This window comes from Dermacentor variabilis, unplaced genomic scaffold (genome assembly GCF_050947875.1).
Source record: "Dermacentor variabilis isolate Ectoservices unplaced genomic scaffold, ASM5094787v1 scaffold_12, whole genome shotgun sequence".
Classification (NCBI taxonomy): Eukaryota; Metazoa; Arthropoda; class Arachnida; order Ixodida; family Ixodidae; genus Dermacentor; species Dermacentor variabilis.
Window position 1 is genome coordinate 61,185,018 of NW_027460280.1, and position 25,125 is coordinate 61,210,142.

General features: G+C 42.4%; 1 protein-coding gene across 4 annotated transcripts in view; it reads right to left on the reverse strand.

The window, feature by feature from the left end:
* Positions 1-25,125, reverse strand: part of trio (trio Rho guanine nucleotide exchange factor) — a 299,147-nt gene that overhangs the window by 34,306 nt on the left and 239,716 nt on the right. For 3 of the 4 annotated variants that reach the window (XM_075677243.1, XM_075677245.1, XM_075677246.1), the window contains exons 39-50: positions 24,239-24,406; positions 23,429-23,485; positions 22,612-22,733; positions 15,664-15,730; positions 15,459-15,571; positions 15,202-15,361; positions 12,103-12,195; positions 11,850-11,984; positions 11,573-11,758; positions 10,009-10,192; positions 8,391-8,436; positions 4,664-5,024 (exon numbers count right to left, since the gene is read on the reverse strand). In XM_075677243.1, the coding sequence (XP_075533358.1) occupies positions 4,664-5,024; positions 8,391-8,436; positions 10,009-10,192; positions 11,573-11,758; positions 11,850-11,984; positions 12,103-12,195; positions 15,202-15,361; positions 15,459-15,571; positions 15,664-15,730; positions 22,612-22,733; positions 23,429-23,485; positions 24,239-24,406 (1,692 nt within the window). The remainder of the gene's footprint in view (positions 1-4,663; positions 5,025-8,390; positions 8,437-10,008; positions 10,193-11,572; positions 11,759-11,849; positions 11,985-12,102; positions 12,196-15,201; positions 15,362-15,458; positions 15,572-15,663; positions 15,731-22,611; positions 22,734-23,428; positions 23,486-24,238; positions 24,407-25,125) is intronic. The other variant, XM_075677244.1, reaches the window with a different exon arrangement.

Genomic DNA, 25,125 nt, shown 5'->3' on the forward strand with positions numbered 1-25,125 from the left:
GGTGGAATAAAAGTAGGGAAACGAAAAAAAAATGGAGACGTACAAAAGCACAGTTCGCAACAGGGGATCAGAAAATTTGGTTGTGCGAGTTCATAGTGTTTTTTTTATTGTTTAACCTAGGTAGGACATTAGGCAGTATAATAGCAAGAGCTTGGTGGCGCAACCCACCGCCCTGTTCCAAAGGGGACACTCATAACATCCATCTAGGGCCAGCTTTTCAGACGCGACTTTCCCATAGATGAAAACAGTTTCTCATTTTTGCCTTAAAAAACAGGCAACTAATCGTGCCAAGTGTAATACTAAATGAAGTTGACGCCAAAATGCGATTGTTCTGCAAAACTTGAGCAAGAACAGTGCAGCGGTAAGTGCAAGATCTTTCTTTGAACACAGACAGACAAATATTCAGGACCCTTATGTTGAAAGTAAAAATAAAAAATAGCATAGCACTACAAAACAAAACTCGAACCTGGGTACTAATGGAATTTTAAAACTATTTTTCCCTAATTGCGTGGTAATAGGTTGATTGTTAAAGAGAAAACATTTCTCAATGTTCTATTTTTGTAATTTCACGCCGAAACCGCAGGGCCATTGGTGCGACGTCAAGGATTTCAAAGTATTTTTTTTGTATTTTAGCAGTCGTGGCTCAGTAAAAGTTCTGGAAACTTGTCAAGTTTAGTTTTCAGCTCTGTTCGGTTACAACATAGTCCATATGACAAACTAGACCCAGGCAAAGGCAGTCAAAATCCATGACACCCCGGCGAGCTGGTGCGGCAAGTTCAAGGCGGTGTCGCCACAGTCTTTCGTTGATTCCTCTTTCCTGGCTTACCAAGCTGCTTTTAACGGTAACAGTAGCTAGATAATTCTCTTCACTCTTTAATTATTTTCTGTTTATAACAAGCCCAGTCAGAACCTTATTCATCCCACCTACTGCTGTGGTTCAGAGGCTATGCCATTCTGTTGCCGAGCACGAAATCATGGAATCTAATCCCAGCTGCGAAGGCCACGTCCCATGGTGGCGGAAAGCATAAACACTCGTCTAAAAATATTGTGAGCATGTTAAAGAACCGCGGGCCAGTGGCCTCAAACTAATAATGTAAAGCATTGGGTCACGACTGCATATAGGGTACATAGATCAGTGGTAGTTCACATCGGTAAATATCCCTGCGACATGTTCGAGCACCTCCCTGAGGCCAAAGTCCGTAGCTCCCCACTACTGCATCACTCGCAGTCTACGGCGCTACAGCAATGTGCTCAGCAACCGAACACCTCAGCCTCTGAGCCACTGTAGCTCAGCTACTATATCCAGCACTAGCATCTCGAGAGCAAAGAGCACTTGCCGAGAGCTGCTATACTTGCAATGCAGTTTTCGAAGTGTGTGACAACCTTAACGTTACGTTACAGCTATTGCAACTCTGGGTGCATCAGTCCTGTCGGAGTACAAACACAAGTGCAGCAGAAATTTGCACAAATGCCAGGATGCATGTTCCTGTTCTTTCTGGTCAGTTTGAGGCAAAAGGGTGACCAGAACACCAGTGATGAGCGCCATTAATATTCGGAGACCTAGCAAGCACCTCTGCTATCCTTCATTCTGCTATCCAGCACAAAAATGCCAAGGTGCTATGTACCCACACTTCTCGTACAGCTTTTCTGTGCTCATGTCAGTAGCTTCAAAGGCTTGGTAGGAGCCAAGTGGAAAGCTGCTCGCACAAATGTTTTGTACCAGGAGCTATCAAGAGCTGCGTGCGTGGAGCTTTACCCTTGGGTAATTCTCTACATGTAACTATAAAAGCTTTGAGAAAATGGCAGTCACTCCCCTCATGGCGAGTTCTGGAGTGGAGGAGGAGAAACATGAAATACGGGCTAACTTGCTGCGCAGCAAATTACCGGCACTTGTGTGAAAGCTCTTTAACCATGGGTAAAATTAAACATGCAAGTACCCCTGATGCCGCAACATACAAAAGTTACTCAAACATAACCTTGAAAATTTGCTAGCAATTAGAAGCAACAGCCAATTTTGATAAGCAAATGAGTTCAATATCAATCTACCAAGGTGGAGAAATTTTCATGAAAGGGAAAACAAACAACCTGAAAATAGTAGTACACAGCAAACGAACCACGTTTCCTAAGAAAGAATGCTTTACAGTTAAAAAATTCGCTGAAAACCTTGACGAGCAGCGAAAAAAACATGGACAAAGATAAGTACACAGGATGGGTGCAATGTATGTCCGTGTACTTGTGTCTTCTTTGTGTTTTTTCTGCTGCCCGTCAATGTTTTCAGCTATGAACCAACTGGCCCAAACAAAAGTTTTATTGAAAAATTTGTTCTGGGAAGGAACTTCATTTGTAGATTCATGCTATTTCCAAGTGCATGCTAACTTTCCTTTTCAGAACAATTTTCAAAAGCTGGAAAAACGTGTGGTCTAAAGGCTCACTCGCACTAGGCCGACTCTACACAGATTTCGGTCTGCCGACTGTTCACAGAATTTCTTCCTTCATTTCAGCGCCTCTGTTGCGCTGTACCGACACTGACAATCCGCCGACAGTTGGTGGAGAGCTCGGCATCGGTTCAGTGCGACAGAGGCACCGACACGAAGGTAAAAAACGCTGGCGCTGACAGTCAGCATACCGAAATCGATGTCGGGTCAGCCTAGTGTGAGTGAGCCTTAATTTGCTATATATGCTAGGATCACCAACAGGTAGCTAATTGAGAAAAAAAAAAACTTAATTGGCAGTGGAGAATACTTAAAGACTGCTGGAGTACTTGTGCTAAGACAGGGAATAAACAGAATCAAAAGACAAGACAGTACCATTTAGGACAATAAATTTCCTTCAGGTTCAAGGTTTACATGATCCATGGATCCTAAGGAAAGATATTAAACACAGAACAAAGGTTAAGGATTGAGCTTGGTGGCTTGTCAGCCACCACCCAATTTCAACTGGGATGCTCCTAATATCTCTCCATCCATCTACGATAGGGAACTTTCATCCATCCACTGTAGCAAGATATGTCAACTGGTGCCTAGCACAACAAATGTAACAGAAAATTGCAATGGCATCACTACTACTGAGAAAGGCACATCATACAACTGTCTGCACAAGGTGGAGCTTACGGAGCACGGATAGATACATTTAAGAAGAAAAGGTTGTCTACTGGAATCCCAGTGTTCAAATAGCTGCAACAGTTATGTTGAACTTAATTGTGTCTACGTAGAAAATGACAATTTATCATTGTGAGCATACTTAAATTACAAAAGAAATATTTTGTTTTCATTTGGATCACCTGCACTTAGGAGCTCAGCTCAACAAATGCCGTGATTTATTGAAAAATAATACTGTTTTTTACATTTGCTTTCTGTAACGAGTTTCAACTGGCAATGCAAATGAAACAGCAAGATGAAACCAAGCTAGCATTAAATTCTACTTTGCAGAATGCAGAACAGACCAAATGAATTAAGAGTGCAACAGTCATCAAAGATGAATGCTTCATGTACAGATGTAAAGTTTTTCCACCAAATGCCTCTGAGCATAGAAATTTCAATGCATTGGATGAGAGTTAGAAGCATCAGGAAGCACACACACACGGACAAAAACTTGCTTCTGGTTGTTGCTATTCTTGGTTCACAGTAAGGGTGACAAAGCTGCATGCAAGGTTGCTACTTACCTGCTTTTGGTACATGCCCATCCTCCAGCAAATGCACTTGCATGGTTAGTACAGAAGGGTCACTTGGTACTCGACGATTATGACACATAAACAACATGCAAGTGAACAAGTTTATTATAAAATCATTTAGCCATAAATACTGACTAGTTCTTTATACATCCCTTGCTTCTTCCATTCTGCACGGGTCTTTGAAGTAGACTCACATAATATACAGCTCGTATTTCACACTATACAAACAAGCCATTCTCCTGCCGGTGTAAAATATTATGCATCTCCCTTGCTTTGCCCAGTCACAGAAGTGCTGCAGCCAAGCCACCTGCTCAAAACCATTTTCGAAAGACTGGAGAGGAAAGGATCACGGCTGGCCGGGAAACACTGGCCACAGCGCTGCTTGTCAAGGTACTGTGTTTTCATGTAGTCTCATCTTCCACCATATCAATTTGGCTGAATTGCTAGTTTACAACTCATCGTTCAAGCACAGGTCCTGGAGACTTGATCAGGAGAGCAGGAGAGGAAACAAGTGGTGCGACAATGCAGAGCACAACAGCCAGAACGAACGAACTCCCAACTAGCATGGAGCATTTCAGGGAAGCTGAGCATTTTTCCTTGTTCTTGGAGGGACCTGCAGTCGACCAACCCAGGTGAGCACACCCTGTCACAAGGCAGCACTTGCGTTGGACAACACCAATGTGAGTCAAACAACAGCTAGGCCTAACTACAGCCTGCCGGACGTCTCGTGCCCATGATACATTGACTGTCATTTACACCTATGTACAACATTCAGACTTGGGTTAGCAATGCTGTGAGTAGCCGCACGCATACAGCGTCCTGCATGGGTGCCCCTGCACAGAGCATTGGTGACACAAACAACCATGCATGGTAAGTTGGGCACACTTTTCGAACACAGTTATCACCTTGCAGCTCTCTGTACATATCTACAAGCATGGCACATCAGTCCTGGGCCGCACTAGTGGCCAACGGGGCCTCGAGGGGAGCCCTTACCGTCTCGGACCAGCGACGGCCATCGGCCGTGGGCTCGAGTGTTGCTGCTGCCCGACTGGCCGAGTCTAAGCTGTGGCTGAAGCAAAGGGCAGCCTCGGGCTTGGCAGCTGCCTTGGGCCGCAGCGTGTTGCGAAAGCCTTCGAGGAAGGTGCGCTTCCCTTTGCCCGGGCTGTGTTGCGGTACTTTGCGATCCTCTGCCTCAGCGGGCCGCACCAGCTTCTTGTCACGCTGGCGCATGGACTTTGACGTGCCACTGTCCACCACTGACACACTGCCCCGGGTACACTTGTGCGCTGCAGCTGGATGTGACAATGTCTTGCGCAGTGATGGGTTCCACAGCGAGCTCAGTTCAGGGGCCGAGCTGCAAGAGGCGCATGCACTATACTTCCACCCATATTGCACAAGCTTGCAGGCCACCCAACAGATATTCTACTGCTTGAATGCTAATATGTTCTAAGCTAACATTATAGACACAACGAAATTTTGTTCACAGAACTTGTATATGTTGCATTATTTCTTGTGCCTTTCACACAGCCCAGACTAGGGTGTGTGAGATGTGCACCTTGCAATCAATACACACCAACCATAACTTTAGATGATATACATGCGTCAGATGTGATCAGAACATTTACACTTGATATAATATTAGTCTTCTCAATTTGAATTCAAAATAATGTGATTAGCAATGTTTACCCTACGAACTTGGTAAGCAGTGAAATGACATGCAGCAAACTGCTACTTCTAATATTCGAATGAGCCACCTCGAGTTAAAGCATGCATGCCTCGATCTCAGAAGTGCATTACAAAAATGCATGGCTCCTACAAGTAAGCACAAAAGCAAAGAGGCACAAAGAGACATAAAAGATAAAGCAGACAAAAAATATTATAGCTATGATTGTAAGCTGGGCACCATTTGCAGCGCCAATCAATACAAAGGAAAAAAAAAATTTACGCGCCACACAAGTTGGGTACAAAGCAATGTGCTAGCAAAGAAAGAGCCAAGTCAAGCCTTGTTTATCAGACATACAACTACTATCCACGCATGCAGTTTTAACAGCATGCACACTGGGAACAAGGGGCAATGTCAACTTCTTAAACTGCTGATGGCTTTGTTTTGGCTAATTATACACCCACCTTACTAAATGATGGCCCATTACTTGCCCACTGAAGACAGCATAGTTTGTTCCTAAGCACCAGTACAAGTATAACAAGAAGCCTCCTACTGTAACAAGGATCCACAAAAAACACCTCCTAATCCAGAAGGTAAACTCACTAAATGTGAGCTGATCCTGAGAAGAATATGGTCATGGTAACCAAAACTACAGGGCCCTTGTCTAATGTAAGCTTGAAATTATTTTTTTATTATTGTCATTTTTCATGAAAGCTTCAGCGCCCATAATGCAAAGGAAGAATGCACAGTATAATTACTGTGATAATCTCCGATTGTACTGTTCCAACGGAGTGGCACCAAGTGTGCTGTAAGTGAGCGTTTGCAAGGTTTAGTCACTTCATCTGTTACGTACAGTGAAAAGTCCAAGATATGGGATGTAGTAGGTGGTGTATGAAAGAACCATGCCAACATTTAGCAGCTTCCCTTCATATGCAATATCAAGAGGAAGATTGTCCTTGTTGACTTACATTACGCCCAACTGCAGCTTCTTGAAAGACTGGTGTGTAATGCCACCTTTTTATAACAGCACAGAATTCTTAATGGCTCATTAAACAAAAGAATATGAATACCCAGCAGATTGTAAACTTTTTCTGCAGTGCTGTTCAGGTTGAGAAGGTGGTAAAGGTGCCAGATGAACAAGGCTTTACTATGAAGCTCACAGAAAGAATGTCGGGCAGAGACAACAACCTTACTTACAAAATAGAACCATGGGGTTGGCTATACAGGATTTTTGGAAGGAGATCAAGTTTTGAATGTTTTGCTTGGGGAAGGTAGCCTGGGGGAGGGGGCAAACAAAGCCAGGGTTACACATTTCCATAAGGAATGCCAGGGAAGCAGAGGAACCTTCAACAATACAGATGGCATGCAAGTTCCTTGAGCACAGAGATAACCTCACACAAGGCATCCTCATTTGGGATGAAAGCCAGGCATAGTGGGGGAAGGACTGCAGTGGGCCTTTGCTCTCCGCGACAAAATGCCAAACAAAATGCTTACAACAAAACTTAAAACCACCTTATAGTTCCACAAAGACTATGGGTAAGCCAGCCAGTATATCTTGCCTCGGGTAAGCAGCACAATGCTATTTCAGTGCTACACAAAATAAACTTAGAGTTCAGCAAATTGATGCATAAAAAAGGATATTAATTCAAGCTTGCACAGGCAATGCAATAAGCACAGCACAGACCTTCAAAGGCAAATGCAGAATACATCACCAATTTTTTTTTTTCACTGACAATAAGCACACAAGTGTACCGATATAAGAAGACTTACATTAAATACAGAAGTCAAGTTTTTACTGAATGTGGAGCTTGACTGACAAAAATGGTGATTTGAAGTGATGAATGACAATCAATAAAGAAATGCACCATTTATCCTTAATGGCTTAACTGTTGTGTACTTTAGCGCAGCAGGTGACACAATATTGATCCTCCACCTTCATATAATAATAATAATAGCCTGCAATATCTCACAAAGACTTAAGCACATCATTAGGATTGGCTGCTGGTTCTCATGAAGAGAGCTCCATAACCTGGCTACTTTGAAAGGTACACGAGTCTCCTCAATACTGAAGTTGATTTCCTGTCTACATAGCAGACGGACAATAAAGGCTTGTGTGCACTTCATTTCTAGTGAAATTTTTAGTGCACCAGGACCAAGAAAAATTGGTTCTTTCTGAACTATAAAGGGGCCCTGCAACAGTTAACAAGACAGAAGTTTGTTTCATCAATGCAGTGGCTTTCCCCCTTCTGGTCCTGTCTTGCATGTTTTAACCTGGATATGGCGAGTTTTTGGGACGTAAACCACTGTGCTTGCTCAGTTAATTTTCTCTACGACTTTTAGTTCATTCGTTTTCCGCCACTTTACTGGCTCTTCAAATTGCAATTATTGGTCACAGCTACTGAAGAAATCTAGCCTGTCTAGTCAGTAAGCCACCCTGAAATGACCAGTGGTGCTTTTGGAAGAAGCTGTACAAGCAAAGGGCTTTTACTTAAATACGGCATTGCCGATGAACTAGGTGGTGGGTTTATTCAACTATGCTCAATAGGCTTACATGGCCCCCTTTAACAAATTATTTACTACTAGTACTATTACCACCACTGCTACTACGACATTTGGTGAAAGAGCAATAGAAATGAAAAAGCCACTCAAGTTACCACCACTTTCAATGCAGAAAGCTGACGTCTGCCATGTCTTAATACCACTTGTACTGTTAGTACCTCAGTTTTATGTTTGATTAGGTGCTAAGTCTTGTTTAAATGGCTGCTGGATACTGTAAGACTAATAAAATACAAGGTTAGCATTAGCAATACAAGAATCGCTTTAGCCGACAACATGAATTACAATTAAAAAATTGACATGTTCATTTAATTGGCTTATTTGCATTATCCCCAGTCAAGCTCTTTAACTGATGTCACTGAGACAGTGATGCTGTGGGATGTTTTCATACTGTGACATGCCTGCCTATGAAACAGGTGATCACTCAGGCCGACGCTAATACTTTTAACATGAGTGCAAAGGATCATGTAGCCAAAGACAACCAAACACTTTAATACTTACATATCCTTCGTGAGCTCCTTCTGATAAGCTATAGGAGATTGTATGGCTACAAGAGAATAAAATAAAGAGAATGAAAGAAAGGGAATCAAGCCAATAATAAAAAAACTCACTGTCGCAAGAATATTCACTGAACATAGCCTAACTCTTTCCAATGAGCTTATAATAAACTCAAGCTCTATCACTGAAACTGGCTCAATGGTATTATAAATGCCCTTGTCTACCACCAATGTAATCTCAGGGCTTAGCTGCATAAATGGCTCTGAACTGCTCATCACAAAACAATACACCACAATGCTATCAAAGCAGTCCAGCCAATGCAAAATGAGCCCACTTATAAGAAATGACACTCTGAAGCCTGCAAATCAATTATGTAAAATACAAGGTTGAATGCAAATACAAATGATTATGCTTCTTTCTTAGGTCATGCAATACTCCTGAAAATACTCCTAACTCTGCAGTGATCCAAGCTCGAAATGCTGTTGAAAACGATTTAGCATTTTTTTAATTGAGAACTGTTTACTCTATATGTTAGTGGTTTTTAAATACAGTGGTGTAGGACCCTTTGTGGTAAATAATAGTATATAGTAGTATGCAATATTACTTAACAGATATGTGGCAATGTTTGACAACGGTGAGACAGAGAGAGTCAACTAAAAGCTAAATATACCTGCAAGACATACATAGCCTGCTTACTTTAGACTTAAGAAGAGCTTGGCCAATAGATTAAACTAAATTCCAGGTCTGCCATAAAAGTGTAAGTGGGAAAGCATAAACTTAAAGTTTGCTGCATCCACCTTTGTCACTCAACACCATACCTTTGCTAACAGTTGAAGTGCTAGAGCTATCCGAGTATCAGCCTTCCAAATTGCTTGAGTCATTTTTGTGAACTGTGAAATCCTGATCAGAGGCCAATAAATCAGCAGAAGACAGAATAAAAAGGGAAAGAAATGATGTCGCATAGCGATGTTTTAAAACTCTCATTCCTGATAAGCACAAACAGCACAACTCGTTGAGTAAAACTTTTTATTTGTTGGCAGACTAGCAAACGAATGAACGAAGAACAGCTTGGAGCCTTTAAATTAGATTGATGCGATTTTCCCGCTCTTAGGCATTTATTTTAAGGAAAACAATGGGCGGACAAAACAGTTCAGTCCTCGGCATATTAAAGGGCTAAGGCATCTAGAATTATGCGTGACCATGTGACACCGGCCATACAATGTGACACCGGCCATACAATGTGACAAATTTTCACCATAGTATGTCGCTTATATATTGTTGAGTATGATCTTCCAAGCTCATGCCCTGTTCTCTTCAGGCACACTGGTGCATTCATGATTACATTCTCTAGATGGATTTTTCATTGCCAATCATGTCTTACTAGAGCATTTTCACAGCATGCATACCATTGTAACTGCATGAGAAACACTTGTTCCTCGATAGGCAACACTGAAAATTATCCTTCTTTTCTATGTATATGTTCAAACTTAGAAACAAGAAAAGAGCTCTCTGGACAAGTTTTCAATCATTCTCAGATCCTGACTCTTCCAGCTAACTTGATCCTGACAACTGAACAAAGAATTTTTTAAGCATGGAACAAATAAGCATGTGAAAATCATACCTCGAAGAAAGTCCAGTTGGGTTTCCAGTATAGCCCGAATATTTGAGACCCATTTGTTGCGAGCTTCCATAGAAGGTGTCTGGATGACAAAATAGACGCCTTCCTGATGCGGGTCCTTGGAGCACAGCGTAAACTTGAGTGGGTCGCCATCTTCTGTATGTTCACTGAGCGACATTTTGTTTACCTGATTGCCAACAAGCAAGCAAACAAGCTTGATGTTAATTTTTTGCTTTCTTTTTTTGCAGAAACCACAGAGAAATTATCATGCTACAGTTGTAAATTAAACAAGAAGGAAACCAACATAAAACAGAGCAATTTACTGGTACCCTGAAACATTTCAACCAACTTATAGTGACTAAATTTATCTACTAATTTCTACTTTTAAAGCTGTCGAAAATAAAACTGAAGGAATGCTTGTGCAGATAGGTGGCACTTACATTTGAAGGAGAGAAATAAATTTTTCTTCCTTATTTCACTGTAAGGCTACTCAATTTTCTTTTCCTTATACAGCGACATTGCCACATCTTTGCAAGAATCTGTGGATGAGCCTGTGACCTTGTATCCCCCAAGATGTAGCTAAAAATGCTCGAACTTGCCAATGGCGAACCGATCTGAATGAAGTTTATTGCGTTTAAAAGAAAGATTTTAATGCCAAGTACTCTTTTTATTTAGAACCGTAATTCTTACAAAACTGGCCAAGAAATTAAAGTAAACAGACAAATAATAAAATCCAAAGCCCCAAATTCACAACTCCAACTCAGTACTGAGAATAACAAGAAACATATCACAGCCCTGTAAACTTAACAATGAGGATTTCCAAAGCAGCCTAAATATAGTATAACACAGATTTGCGCAAAATATTTTTTATTTATGCGGTGGGTTGTAGGGCCTCTAACAACGTATTGTAAGCAAAGAGGTCAGTAATCGTATATCATTAGCAACACAGGGTCCATTGTGGCACTGCTTCGCAGGAGCACTGGGGATGGGCCAGCACAGCAGCGACAGCGGGTAGCTGAAAAATGTGGAGTTGTGGTAACCGAATGTGGACAGAGTTTCAGGGGAAAAAAGAAAAAAAAAAAGAAGGCGAACGCGACGTTGCTAATGATGTGTCCACGTGCCATTTAGAGCAGTACATGGCGAGAAGAGATGCAAAGGAGAGGGAGAAACTAGTGGCTGCTGCATTCATGATCATCAAACGCCTGTAACTGTTTTTACGCCATCATTTCCAGACATTCTTGCAGCTGCATGTTTGTTGCAGACTTGTACACAATCGCCATTACATAAGAAGTTTGCAACCTTGGGGTGGTGGTTTAGGGACCCTCAGACACAAACACAGGACCTTTTGCATCACAGGCAAATGCAACCACTTCCTCACTACTTGGGGCCCTTAACTGCCTTTCAAAATTTGTCTGTATTCAGTGCAAGAAGTAAAGGATGCAAAACCACAGCATCACAATTTTTTGTGTTCACTAGTTTATATAGGCAGTAGCAGATTTTGCATAGTAAAGACCAACAATCATGCACCAAGTGAACCTGATGCAAGAACCTGCTTTTTTATACCAACCTGCAAATGATTTTTGTAGATGTATGCCTGATTCGAAAAAGGTGTCTTTGCGCCAACTGCTTCACTTAAAATGATGATCTGCTCGAAGAGGAACACCTGACGCTCCCGAAACTTGGCACCCGTTGACGGCTCACTCACTAAAAGAAGCCCCTGCAGGAGCAGCTTACCCTGGGCAGTGATCTTGCCCTAGGAGAAAAAAAAATGCGAGGAGTTAAAAGGCCGGATTTACAAGCTTGACAACCAGAATGCACAAGGGTAAATGAGAAAGAGCTCCTACATCAAAACCTTGTAGCCTTCCCACATTCATCATGTCATTGGCTGCCTTTGGAACTACGTGCATAATGTGCACGGCTTTCCGGAGGTCCTCGGCTTCCTTATGTAACTGTGCCCTTTCGGTGTACTTCAGTATGTCCTGGAAAAGAAAAGAAATATGGGCAAGGGTGTCCACTGTGCCAACTGAGACACAATTCTGCTTTTCATAGCAAATGCTCTTTTATGGGAAGACCTGCCATTTACTTGTGCCTGCCTACCTTCAGAAGGAGTTGATACTTCATGATGCGCTGAACTGGTTTGATGAGCAAATCGGGCAGTTGCAACTTTTGCCCTAACTTCTGACGGATTTCCTGAAACCAAGGATTGATTACAGCAATGTTAGAAGAAGGTGAGTTAGTCAACAAGGACATAAGTGCTTGCACAACAAGATGCAACCACCCGAAGATACTTTCACGGCACATGTGTGACAGGTATTTACAGACAATTGTACACTTAAGGCAATAATAATAAATTGCAGTTGAAAAAACAGTGACCACTCATAACATGCATATAAAACATTCAGTGCTATCTTCAATCTAAAATTTTTCAGAAAGATATATTGTGAAGGACAAAAAAGAAAAGGTTATAGTCAATTCAGTGGAATATAAATGCACCCGCTTCATGTTATGCCTGACAGCAGAAGAGACTTATACATAGTATCTATATAGAAACACCATCTCATAAAAACATGCAAAATGGCACTTCAGCTTCAAGACGACTACATAGTGGCACATTTATATATATATGAGGTCTGTTCCACATGTTCATGCAGAATATTAAAAGAGAAACGTCAGTTCACAAATGCTCGGACACATCAATGTGGTCACCTTCAAAATACTTCCCATTACACAATACATTGCTTCAACCTCTTCAATTTCTGGACATCCCCTGGACAGACGGCATCTCTGAAGCATTTTAGCAGCAATGTTTTTCAGCTTTCGTGACACCCCAGAAATGCCACCTCTGCAGCATCAGTTTGCATTTAGGAAACAAAAAAAGCCACAAGGTGCTAAAACCAGCAAGTAGAGAGGGTGTTTAAGCGCAATGACTGAATTAGGTGCCAAAAACTTGTGCCCTGTATATCAATGCAGGGTGGTGGCGCAGAATCCAGTGCCCCCCTTTCAACAAATTTAGTGACATGGGAAGCACATGTTAAGACGCTTCAAAATACCCACATAGAAAGCTGCATTGAAAGTTTAACCTTCAGCTCTAAATTCACAATGCACAATTCCACAGCAGTAAAAAAAAGCATGATCAACATCACTGATTTGTTTTGCTCTACCACACTTTTTTTTTTTTTTACATTCACACATTCCTTTTTTTACTCCTTGCTCTGCGACTTCAGCTCAATATTGTACTTGTAAATCAAAGATTCGTCACCAGTGATGACTCTGCAATGATTCATCTCTTTCATTTGAAATTTTCCAATCAATGCAGAATTATTTTCATCAAAACTGTTGCTCTGAAGTAAAGAATTTTGGTACCACCTTCGCACAATTCTTTTTCATTTCGTAATTTTCGATCAGAGTCATGAAAAGATGACCTTTCTAACCGAGTGCTTCTGATAACAGTGATTCAGCAGTCACTGAGCATGACAGGTTATACACAATTGATTTTTACACTTTGACGTAAGGTGCACCTTGCATTGTCCTTGGAGACCTTCACAGCCTTCCAAAAGATGCTGAAACCACTTGAACACAGTTATTTCATTCAGGGCACCCTTTCCATAGGCCTGTCATGACATTTGGTAAACTTCTAACCCACTGTTATGAAATGTGATGTTCATCCTTTGTTCCATCTAATGGTCAATCTACATTACGAAAAAGACTGAAAATGGTTTGCACAAAAAACGCATAAATAAATTCTGGCTTGTTGTAAAGCACTCCAGCTCGCACTGAAGGTCAATAGGGCGCTCTCGAGCTGGAAGAGTATCAAAGCAGTGCCCCACCACACCACCTCCCACTTCTTTGCTGACTCAAGGCATAAAGTCTTGGGAGAGGTCCGATATACATATTTTTGACTCCCTTGCTTGGACACTGTTATCGTGAAAACATTACACTGCCAGTGTGAACACATTCCTCCGTGGTCCATACAAATATTCAAGCATGCAAGATATTTCTGTGCCATTTACGTTGATAAAGTCAAACTCTAGATTTAAGCAATGATGTCAACTGAACACTTGTGAAATGAAATGCCAAATGCATGTATAAAACCTTTTTTCAATACCATTTTGTGTTTGGCAGTACATATAAACAGACTTTTGATGAGTTTATTACATATCCCATGCCTGTAATTCAGCAAACAGCACAGTATCAGGTGTACGATCTATGATTTGTAGATACATATATGTATTATTTTAGTCCTTATTTTTTAGCACAAACTCACTGAACGCATGTAAGGCTAAATATTTTTGTTTTCTTTACGTTACTATTCCACCAATGCTTTATCACCTGCCAGTGGCTCCTTGTCCCTGTCAAGCAGTCTTGATAGCCTCCTTTCCAAGGAGGCAACCAACATTTGTGTATGTTGGAAAATAAGATAGACAAATGAAGAATTTGTAAACATGCACCACCTTAAACCTGTCATTAAGACACCAAACCAACAATGTTTCTTGCCAATATCAGTGTGTAAGAGATATAAATGCTGATAATGAATACCGGATATAGACAATGTACTTTCATGTCAGATGTGAATATAACAGCACCTTTATATTAAGCCATGTGCAGAAACTCTAGAACTCCATTATGCAACCTGCATTTAGAAAAGTACAGTAGCAGTGGCAAAAAGCTATTACATATCCTAACGAGTGGAGGTATGCGAGTCAGAACATTTTTATCTTGGAATAAAAGCACAAAAAAAAAAAGACGGAGTGCAAAAGCAAGGACAACAGGATGCAAGAAAGACGCACTGGGTCTTGTTGTTCTTGGTTCGGGCATCCCCATCAATTCTTCCCCCCCTGCATTTGTTCCAAGACATCCCTGACTGCTCAATGTGCACGATAGTAGCAGGCTGCAGCATTTTAGCAGCAATGTTTTTCAGCTTAAACTGTTGCTGTTGCAACAGTTGCTGAAAAATTTGCTGTTGACATAGTTGGTACTTGTTGTGAGACATAATTGCCGTTGAAAGAATGAACACAAATCACAGACAGAAAAGAAAAACAATTATGACCGTGCCATCGTGATTGATCTTCTTTCGTGTCTGTAGTTTGTGTACATTCTGTTAGCAGCAATGATGTCTCACAGTACCAGACTGGCAGCATAATATTTTAGTAAGGACACAAACAGCTTGCAGAAGGAAAATAAGCAAGGAGTACTTACTTCAAAATAAGTATCGATGTATTCAGAAACTATATATTCAGACTTGGGTTTGTTCTGACAGTAAACGACATACATGTTGAGCCTCCTTTCATAGCGCCGAAACAGTAAACCCAGACGTTCTGGCTCTTCTAGGCATTTTTCTAACTCAGCTAAAAACAGGCTGGAAAGATGAAAGGAGAAAAAAAAAGAAACATTAGGACTATTCAGACATGATACATTACGAGAATGCAAGATGCTGCTGCTGAAGAAGTACTCACTCCCTGTGCCACTCATAGATAGCTTCTAGGTTTCCAAATATAATTTTGTCCTTTCCATTTTTCAAGTCCTCCGGCATGGGCACTTCGCCGGACTGCATCACAGCTATGTATCCCTGTAACAGCACGCACACGAAAGAGCATTCGTGCCTTTGTTTTCTGGAGCAGTTATAAAATAACAGCTTTATAGACAAGCAAGATGCCATACCTCTACAACGTAGCCAAGGTCTGTCACATACTGCTTCTCTGTGTCAACAAGCTCCTTCAACACGAAGCTGTAGATGGACGATTAAAAAAATATATTAGGCTCTTTCAAATACAAATTAAAAGTAAATGGCAAACACAGCAACAATAGTAAAATAATGATGTATATGTGAAAGATAATTCTAAGGGATCTAATAGGTCACTGGTAGGCCATTAGTAACGTCTGAGAGCACTGAATCATTATGCTGTATATTTAGCATGTACATGCAAGACTAAATCAGCAAAAAGTTACATAAATAGGGAGCTTTTCTGTTTAGTAGTAACAAAAACATTTCTGCTATAGATGAGCCTCGCACACCTAGCACTTACAACAAAATACATCCATGTGTTATTGCCATATAATGAATCCTTTTCAGTGCTGGACAGTACACACGGTTTGTAGCAGTGCTTGTTGATAAAATTCAACGGCATATAAGGACCCCTAAGGCCCAGACAGCAAAGAACCAAAGCAATGTTATGCGTGACCCACCTTTAAAACTAAATGCTCCCTTCAACCACTGGCCCTTCTTTTTAATTGATCATAAATGAAACAGGCACAGGAAAAAAGAAAAAGGATTAGGAAGTGGACCTATGCCAACAACCACGAGACAATCAGTAGGACTGGAATGGCTAAAGCTTTGAACTGCACTAAACTTGGTGCCAGATGTAAAAAAAATGTGTTAGCAGAAAAGGAAATTCAAGGCCACTTAATTAGGCTTAAAGCAGCCCTAAAACACTTTTCTAAATAATCAAAGAATGGTCTCACTATTAAAGGACATTATCTCACGAATCTCCAATGACAAAATTTTTTTTTATTTCTTCAAGTACTATATGTGCAGTTAGAGGTAGTTATTACACCAATGCACAGCTTTCTCTCTCCTTTCAGCTCCACTAGGCCAATGGAAGCTAGACAGGGTGGATGGCAAGGGGGCAAGGACTCGCTCAAAACTTGGGCATTTTCTTTATGACACTACTTTCAGTTCAGGCGTAAGTGGCACTCTCTCGACGCAAGATGGATGCTTGGGCCACTGTTCTCTATTAGGTCGCCATGCCCCTGTCACCCACAGAGACCAATCAGAGCATGTGGTTGTCAGCAAAACATTTGCTATGTGCAAATGTTGTGCGTATAGTAGAATGTAAAACATCTGCTATGAGCGTGGCATGGCTGGAGTGCATACTTATGCTCATTCACTCGTCTGGCTTTGCTACGTGGTGCAGGCCACCTTTGTCCTGCACCAGCTTAACCGATGGGTAGTAGCCAAATTCAGATTGTGCATTTTGAAGTACTATAAATGGCTCAATATGAAGTGATATCTACCAAGGTGTCTATCCAAGAGTGAGTACAGCAGGCGCAAGGCATGCAGAAGCAAGCTAGCATGCGCAGGCAAGCGTGCGTGTGGTCAGGAAGATGATGATATGCACTTGTGAGCACTGTCGTAATGGTCTCCATACTATACAAGTGACCGACTCGGGCACACAATGTTTTAAAGAGCACAGATGTAGTACGCCCTGTGCCACATCACACGAGTGGAAGAGAAAACGCAACATTAAGCAGACAACTGCCAATCGAGGCTGAAAGAGCAAAGAATAAATATTTTATTTTTTTTATTTTTGAGAACATAGACATGCATTGTTCATTTATTTAACTCAAAATTTCCAACATTAGTATTACCGAGAGTGTTCTCGAGATCATGAAATCTGCGAATAACTGTTCAGCCACTTGCTCTCGCCGTCTACGTAGCCACTGATGACATGACAAAGGAGAGAGCAAGCAATCTTACCGTTGTTGACACAGATTAATACCCTGCTACATTCAGTGCAATAATATTTGGCTCTTATGTTCACAGAAGCCTCATCTACAGATCAGAAACATTTTCTTACTATGTTCAAAAAGTGTTTCAGGGCTCCTTTAAGGGTTATCAAAGCTTTGAAAATGGCATTATGGTATTCAATGGTTTTCATGGTTGCTACAAACCATGGCTCACTATACAAGGTTGGAAAAAAATGTCAAAGCACTATTAGTCAAAATAAAATATGTGTTCACAAACGGCTCTACAGAATGTTGAGGAAAACCTGTCACTAAGCACACGCATAAAGCTGCGCCAGCAGAAACGAATTTTCACGTGAACCAAACAAAGTAACAAGGTGAGGCCACTTGGTCTTTTTTGATGCAATAAAGGAAAATATTACTTTCAACAGCACTTCTTTTTAATGCAAACTTCTCCAAGGGAGCACTTTACACTTACTTCAGCTGCTACCTCTTCATTCCAATAAGTGATGGCGCCTGAAGCCTTAGCTGTTCTGCACAAGATGTTTAGCTACTCACTGGTTTCTAATAAAGTGCACATGCCATAAAAGAAGTAATTTGCACCTTTTAGTAAAGACAGAGCCTGTAGATAATCTCTTTTAGTTCAAGCATAAAAAAGAAACACATATATACCTGCGGCAGACAGTGCAATTTCATCATCAAGATGCATTACTTAAAGAGGAACATGATGTGCATGACAAGCTGTCCTAAATTCTACCCTAAATTCAATAAAGTGATTAACAAAGTTTAACTAATTAGTTTTTCAATGATCTGCATTAGAAAACATGTTGCAATGGCACAACTGAAACAAGGCAGTAATAAAATCAAGTTTATTAAGCGGAAATACTGATATTACCACTTGTTATAAAACATCGGTCTCCAAACTGTACTACAAAAATGGCATTCTAATTGATACCTGTTTCCCAGAGACCTCACTCGTACATTGCGGGACACCCTTAAAGGGAAGCTGAAAGGTTTTCCAGAAAAAATGAGTGAACATGTGTACATAATGGTTTGCAACCCTCCGAATTCGAATATCGTATCGAAATTGAGCGAAAGAAAGCGCAAATATATTTTATTTCGACGAAAAGTGCAGCAGCGGACACGCCCAGCTCGCGCGTCTCGTTTCCGCCTGTGATTGGTTGGGCGCCTCGTGACGTCAACTCTAGTGACCGACCGCTGCCGCTACACATGAAGCGCGGTGCCAGGTAGTTTGGTGCTGTAATAGAAAATTAACAGGTAATGGAAAATTTAGAGAGACTGCGTTTTTCTGAGGAGTTCGGCGTTACTCCCTACATGTACGAGCCGATTGCGAAGAGCCAGCCTCTCGAAGAAGCAAACGATGCTGGTGCGAGCAGTGCTTTCGACGCGAACGAAAGCGAAGTCTTGGGATCTCCTCGTGTGGGAAATGCTCTTTGGTGAGTATGTTTTTTCAAAGCGATCTAGTGATCTCGCCGATCCTTCGCCGATCTAGTGAGCTCGTTTCCGGTCAAACAACTGTAGTGTTGTGTTCCTGCATGCCTCCTCGTGGAACGTAAGCGGGGATGCGATCGTCGGCATTTGTGCGCTGTCCAAAGCTGTCGGCGATCTACAAAGACGGTTTAAACGCATGAAAAGCTTCCCAGTTCATGCAGTACGTGTAGTGACCTTCATCTGTGTGCCATCCGCACACTACTCGTAACCGAAGTCGTAAAGGCGGCGAATTCCGTCGGCTACGTGAGACGGTCGGTTTCTCGCTGTGCGCGAGAGAAGGGGGGAGCGTAGCGTCCTGGCGTGCGCCGGGTTTCCAGCACATGAAAACTGCAGGCTGTTTTACAACACACATGCGAATAGAAATTTCGCGGCGCTTTGCGACGAAACCTGCGTCAAGGGCGGGAGATAAACATGCACCTTCCGTTCAGCGTGCTAACCCGAAGGAGCTCGCAGTAAATCAAAATACAGGTTTGGGCGAGTTCGTGTGTACGCTCCTTGTGTACGCGAACACTGACGGCACTGCGCCGGGCCTTAGACGAGCCGACTTGACTGGCAAACCCAACGCACGTTTTAAGGATAAATTCTCGTGATAATCATCGTCACGGAAGTGGTTGGAGCACAGCACTGTTGTTCTTGAGGGCTCTAAATTCTTTCGCTTCACAGCAGCCTCCCACTTCGTTAAAAGCTTCTTGTCTTGTGGGAAGCAATGGAAGACAACATCGTCGCGGCCGCTGGTGCTCGTGCAACCGTAGGCTGCACAGAAAGCCGGCATGATCGGCCCACCACTTCAGTTGATGCTGTGCACGTTGACTACCACTCTACATACACGCAGACGCACCAACAAAGGAATGCAGGGTCGATCGAAGCAGATTACGATGGCACGCACGCAGAAACAAGCACGGTCAGGCACGGTCGTGCAGGCTGCGAAGGAACAAAACACTAGAGTTGACGTCACAACACTGCGGTTTCCAGTCTCCGCTCGCATCGTCAGCGTCAGCAGCAGCGCGCGGCATTCGACGGGGGGGCGGAGCTACAGCGCAATTTTAACCGACGATTACGTTGCTCCTAATTGAAAAAACTCCAAATTTTACCTACATGGTTTATAAGGTTCCCGCATCTGTATATGAGCGTCTTATTGAATTCGACAGACTCTTCAGCTTCCCTTTAACTAGCTGTATCACTAATGGACTTGCCAGTGAATTTGGGAATACATAAAAACTGGTACTTGTCTCCGGATAAGTGCTAAATCGATACAAGTTTCATTGCAACACGTGCCCTAAAGTGCATAATTTAAGAAGTTATCAAGTCAAACTTGGTTATTTACTTAAGTAGACATTGCAATTAGCCATGTGAGTAATGAATGTCTCTTCAGGTAATTCTCCTTGAGGGGCATAATTGTTCTATCTGCCAAGAGTGACCATTTTAAAGTCTGTTCAATGTTAAGAAGAAAATAAACATAATGACTACACAATAGCTTCATTATGCAATTTCACACTGCTGCAAGCTCAAGTAGCATGACAGTGCAGAAGAAAGATTTGTGGTGTGCAAAATCAGTGATGACGATGAGCCACAATAAACAGGAGCATATGTTAACTAAGCAGAAGGCCCTAGCTGATAGTCATTCCTCAACAGATCTATCTCCTGACCCTCATGCTGGCCACGCGTGATCTCAGCCACAAGCCCGCTTTGCTTCCTAGGCAATGGCCTGCCTAGCCAGCCGCCATTCTCCTCATCTTCCTCGATGTCGATGCTGCTACAGATTCATTATTGTAATAACACGTGGATGCATTTTTGTTGCAAGTCTGTGTGCGCACTTCTACCTATATCCAAAATGTTCATTTTATTATTAATAAACAGAAAAGCTCCTTATTTTAGAGTGCAGCTCTGTGGCGCCGATTCCTGCATTTCATGTCGTCGTCGATGAGCCTCGCCGTAACAAAGCTCATCATCCGCGCGCTGCTCTAGCTGCGCGCGCTCCTGCTGCCATCTCTCGCACGCGGCATGAGTCTTGCTCTCCTCTTGTCCTCTACAGCCGATCACGTGTTCTCGCCTATCCTCTTGCCCCCTTCCTCCGCCCAGCGCCGTTGCGGTGATTCTCGCCACTACCGTCCACTCCACCCTTGCCATCCCTGCTCCCGCTGTCGCGGTGCTGCCGCGGTGCTGGTGGCGTGGCTAAACAGCTCTCGGCCGTGTCTCTCGGCTCCCCGTTTGCAGGGCGCGTTCCTCAGTGGCATTTGTCGCCTCTGGCAGTGCTTGCACCTGGCTGTCCTTCTCCCACCTCCACTCTTGCCCTGTGCCTCCCCTTACCTGGCGCAGTGCCGTTGCGGTGACTCGAAAGACAGTTATAGCATTTCGTCCCTTTACTTAGACTTCCCACCCCAACTTTATGCGGCCACACTGAGGCCTGTCTGTGAGCGAATGAGTTTGTGACGTCTACTCAATACCCCTGTTCTCCACCTGTTCCCTCATCCCACCTAAGAAGAAACACTAAATAATAATTAATATTCCCCACCTCCCCCTCTGTGCGGCAGTGACCCACTATAATATGGCATGATGGCGTGTCACCGGAGTGCCGGCTCGATAGCGGCGGATCACGGTGTGTGCTGTCCAATCCGAAACGTAGAACAACCTCTGTTCGGCAGTGCGTGTTCTGTATGCGGTTGCCTGTTGCTGAAATAAGGCAGAAGCTGTGCTCAAAGATCGCATTACCAAGAAGCATAATCGTCGGCCACTTTTTTTCTCACATTTAATCCTGCCTTAAGCTTGCACTTACATGGTAAGTATACTGAACATTAACTCACTTTTCTCAGACTTACTAATGAACTAACACTGATCTACTAAGATATTTTAGAATTATTTTTCACATATACACCATTATTTTACTATTGTCGCAGTGGTGCTAGGATTCTGCTATTCATGGCATTGTGTCATGTGCACACAAATTTTGAATACATTTTAATGTTACAAATTTAGTACACTTGCTATGCTTAATTTCTTCTGCCAGTGACTTACTCAGCATTTGTGTGAACTTTTATGTTGCTATAACCCTTTCAGTGTTGGGATTTTTGGGAGATGATGCAACCCCTGTGTAGAGTTTTTTTCTCGGATATTATAAAATGAAAACGACAGTTTATTTTTGGTTACACAGATGCGAAAAAACGACATGGTTAATGAAAAATGCACTCTTCGTATCCGAGGGGAGAGAGTGGAGAACATCAGAAATGTCAGTGACACCCCTGAAAGAGTGAAAGTCCCACTTCCTGCCTCAACTAAGGCTAGTACGGCAGTAGTATACATACAATTTGGTGAAATTTAATTTGTAAAACCAATGATGTCATTTTTCATGCAGAAAGGAAAGGACACGCATAATCTAGAAAGAATACAAACCAGAATTAGGATTTCACTTATGTGCTATAAATAGTTGTCATGGGGTACACTGTGTAATACATGCCAGCATGTGAAATTTTTTTCCGTAGAGTTAGAGCAAAAACCAATGTTTCTGTATTCCTGCAATAATAAATGTGTATGCGCATGTAAGAGATCCCCAAATGAAGTTTATGATATTGCCCTGCCTTTCATGAACCAATTAGATATTGCAAGTGCACAAACTCTGCACATGTGAGCTGTACATGCCTGCGCTTTTGCAAGGACTTCTCCCTTTCTCTGCCATCAGGTACTGTTGTTTCAAGGCTTCCTTCGTGTGGATCTTCTTGCGAAGTTGTGGTCTCGGAGTCATCATCCTGAGTGATCAGTGCCTGTAGCAAAAGTAACACATGTACTCAACACCCACTGTTGCAGGAAAAAAAAAAGTAAACTTTCATGGCATGCTCTGTGGTGAATGTTTGACAGCCAGTGTTGGAAAGCGCCTGTTTCTATGCAGAAATATTTTATATTCCACATTGCCTTCTATACCCTAACATCTTAACTTTTTGGGCAGCAGTGGTCTTCTGTTGAATTTCCTTCTCTTCCAACTGTGTCACGAATTTCAAGAAGTGCCCATGCTTAAACATTTTTTTTAGTTCGAGCATCAAGTAATGGAAGTTAATTTTTCGTGAAAACAGTTTCTTTTTTTCCCCCTTGATATACCTCAGGGCGGCCCATATGTTATTTATGAAAAGAAATTGGGGACTTGCACAGAACTTATTTGCAATTTATCTGCCAATGAGGTATTTACGCACCCAAGTACACAATCTAAGCTTGACAACACTGGTGTGTGTGCTTGAATGTGACGAAGGAGTATGCAGATGTTCAGCACAAAAAAGGATAGAATCACAGCTTCACATATGGTCTCTTCAAAATTGTGCAAGATCTTGCAAATTGTGCAAGAGAGAGTGAGAAACTCGTGTCACAAACAAATATTCGAGGTTAAAATTACCACTGTGTAGTTGACTATTTGAAATAAACAACTTGGTATTGATGTTGTGTTAAGTATGCTGCAAGAAAAAATTACCTGCTTCTCTTTTGCTGCATCCTCAACTTCTCCAGCCAATGCTTTTTCTTCAGGCTCCTGAAAACATATATATCCTTAACGTTGTACCAGTGGACAAAATAAACATTGGTTGCAATGCACTTGAATTGAATTCTGGGGTTTTATACGCCAAAACCACAATTTGGTTATGAGGCACGCCATAGTGGGGTACTCCGGATTAATTTTGACCACCAGGGGATTTTTAATGTGCCTCAATGCACAGGACATGGGCATTTTTGCATTTCGCCCCCATCGAAATGCGGCTGCCACAGTTGGGATTTCATGCCGCAGACGGGCTTTGATCCCGCGACCTTATGCTTAGCAGCACAACACCATAGCTGCCAAGCCACTGAGGCGGTTTGTAGCGCACTTGGCAGACACTCACAACTCGTGCATGGCAGCTTACTGGTATCGTCAAAATAAAAGTACACAAATATATTCTGCCATGCACTGAACAGTACAACATTAGGATATACAGTATGGATTGAGAATCGAGTGCACGCAGAAAATATCCTAGTCAAGAGTAATAAAGTAGAGCTTAGCAGGCCATGTTATCCACAGACCACATAACCAGAGGTCTGTATAAGTTACAGAATGGTCGCTAAACAAAGGAAAATGCAATGAAGGGTGGCAGCAAATCAGACGGGGTGGCTAGATCAGGAAATATGTGGGCATATAATGGGCCTATTTGTGGCAGTACAAGTTTATTCTATATTGCTGTGCCTCCATCCTGCAGTGGACTTATTTAGGGTGATGATGATGACACCATATGGCTTAAGGAAGCGCACTTACTGCAGGATCAATAGTGAAGTCTGGAGTTTGCTGAGGCTTAAAAAGATGATCCTGAATTTCCATTGGAGGTGGCAGCTCACACACTTCTTCCTCCTCAGCTGTTGCACCAGGATCAGCATCCACAGATGACGACTTCGTACTAGCACAGAGCTTTTGCTGTGCTGGCTGCTGAAAGACGATAAATCTAATCTAAATCACAGTGTCTCTTGTGTTGACCATCATGGACTTCACAGATTAGAAAGATAGCCCAAGTTTCTTACCCAGGAAAGAGAGATAAAGCTGTACACCAGTAATTGATGTCATGCCATACTATGCCAACAGCAAGCAACAGACAAAAATTTCGCTTAATGCATGTGAAAGGTGCTAAGCGAACATGACAATACCAAGTGTGGTCCAAGTCAGCGGTGCTTAAATGTTTTAGACTCCAAGCATCCCTCCACAGACTCACAGACTGTCACAGACTGAGAATGTATTTGGGTAGGTTCCTGAATAACCTGTGCCTGGATCAAGGGATCCACAATAGTTAAAATTTGAGAAAGTCAGTCACTCAGCAGGAGTGATGCAACATGTTCCTATGGGTGGGCGTGGGCAGCGCAACTCGGACGAAGGACGAGAGGAAGTACACAACACGAGCGCTTCCTCTCGTCCTTCGTCCGGGTTGCGCTGCCCACCCATAGGAACATGTTCAATCACCAACTCGCCCAGCTTGCCGTCTTAATTCAGGAGTGATGCACCTGAAAGTTCCTAATTCGATCATATTTCGCTACACAATGCGTAGTCTGGCTCCATCAAATTTCACCAAAGGAAGAGTGGTGGCACCCACTACTGCAGCAGGTGCCACAACAAATACTAAGCCAAGTGAGGATACCTTTATGAAAATGAAAAAC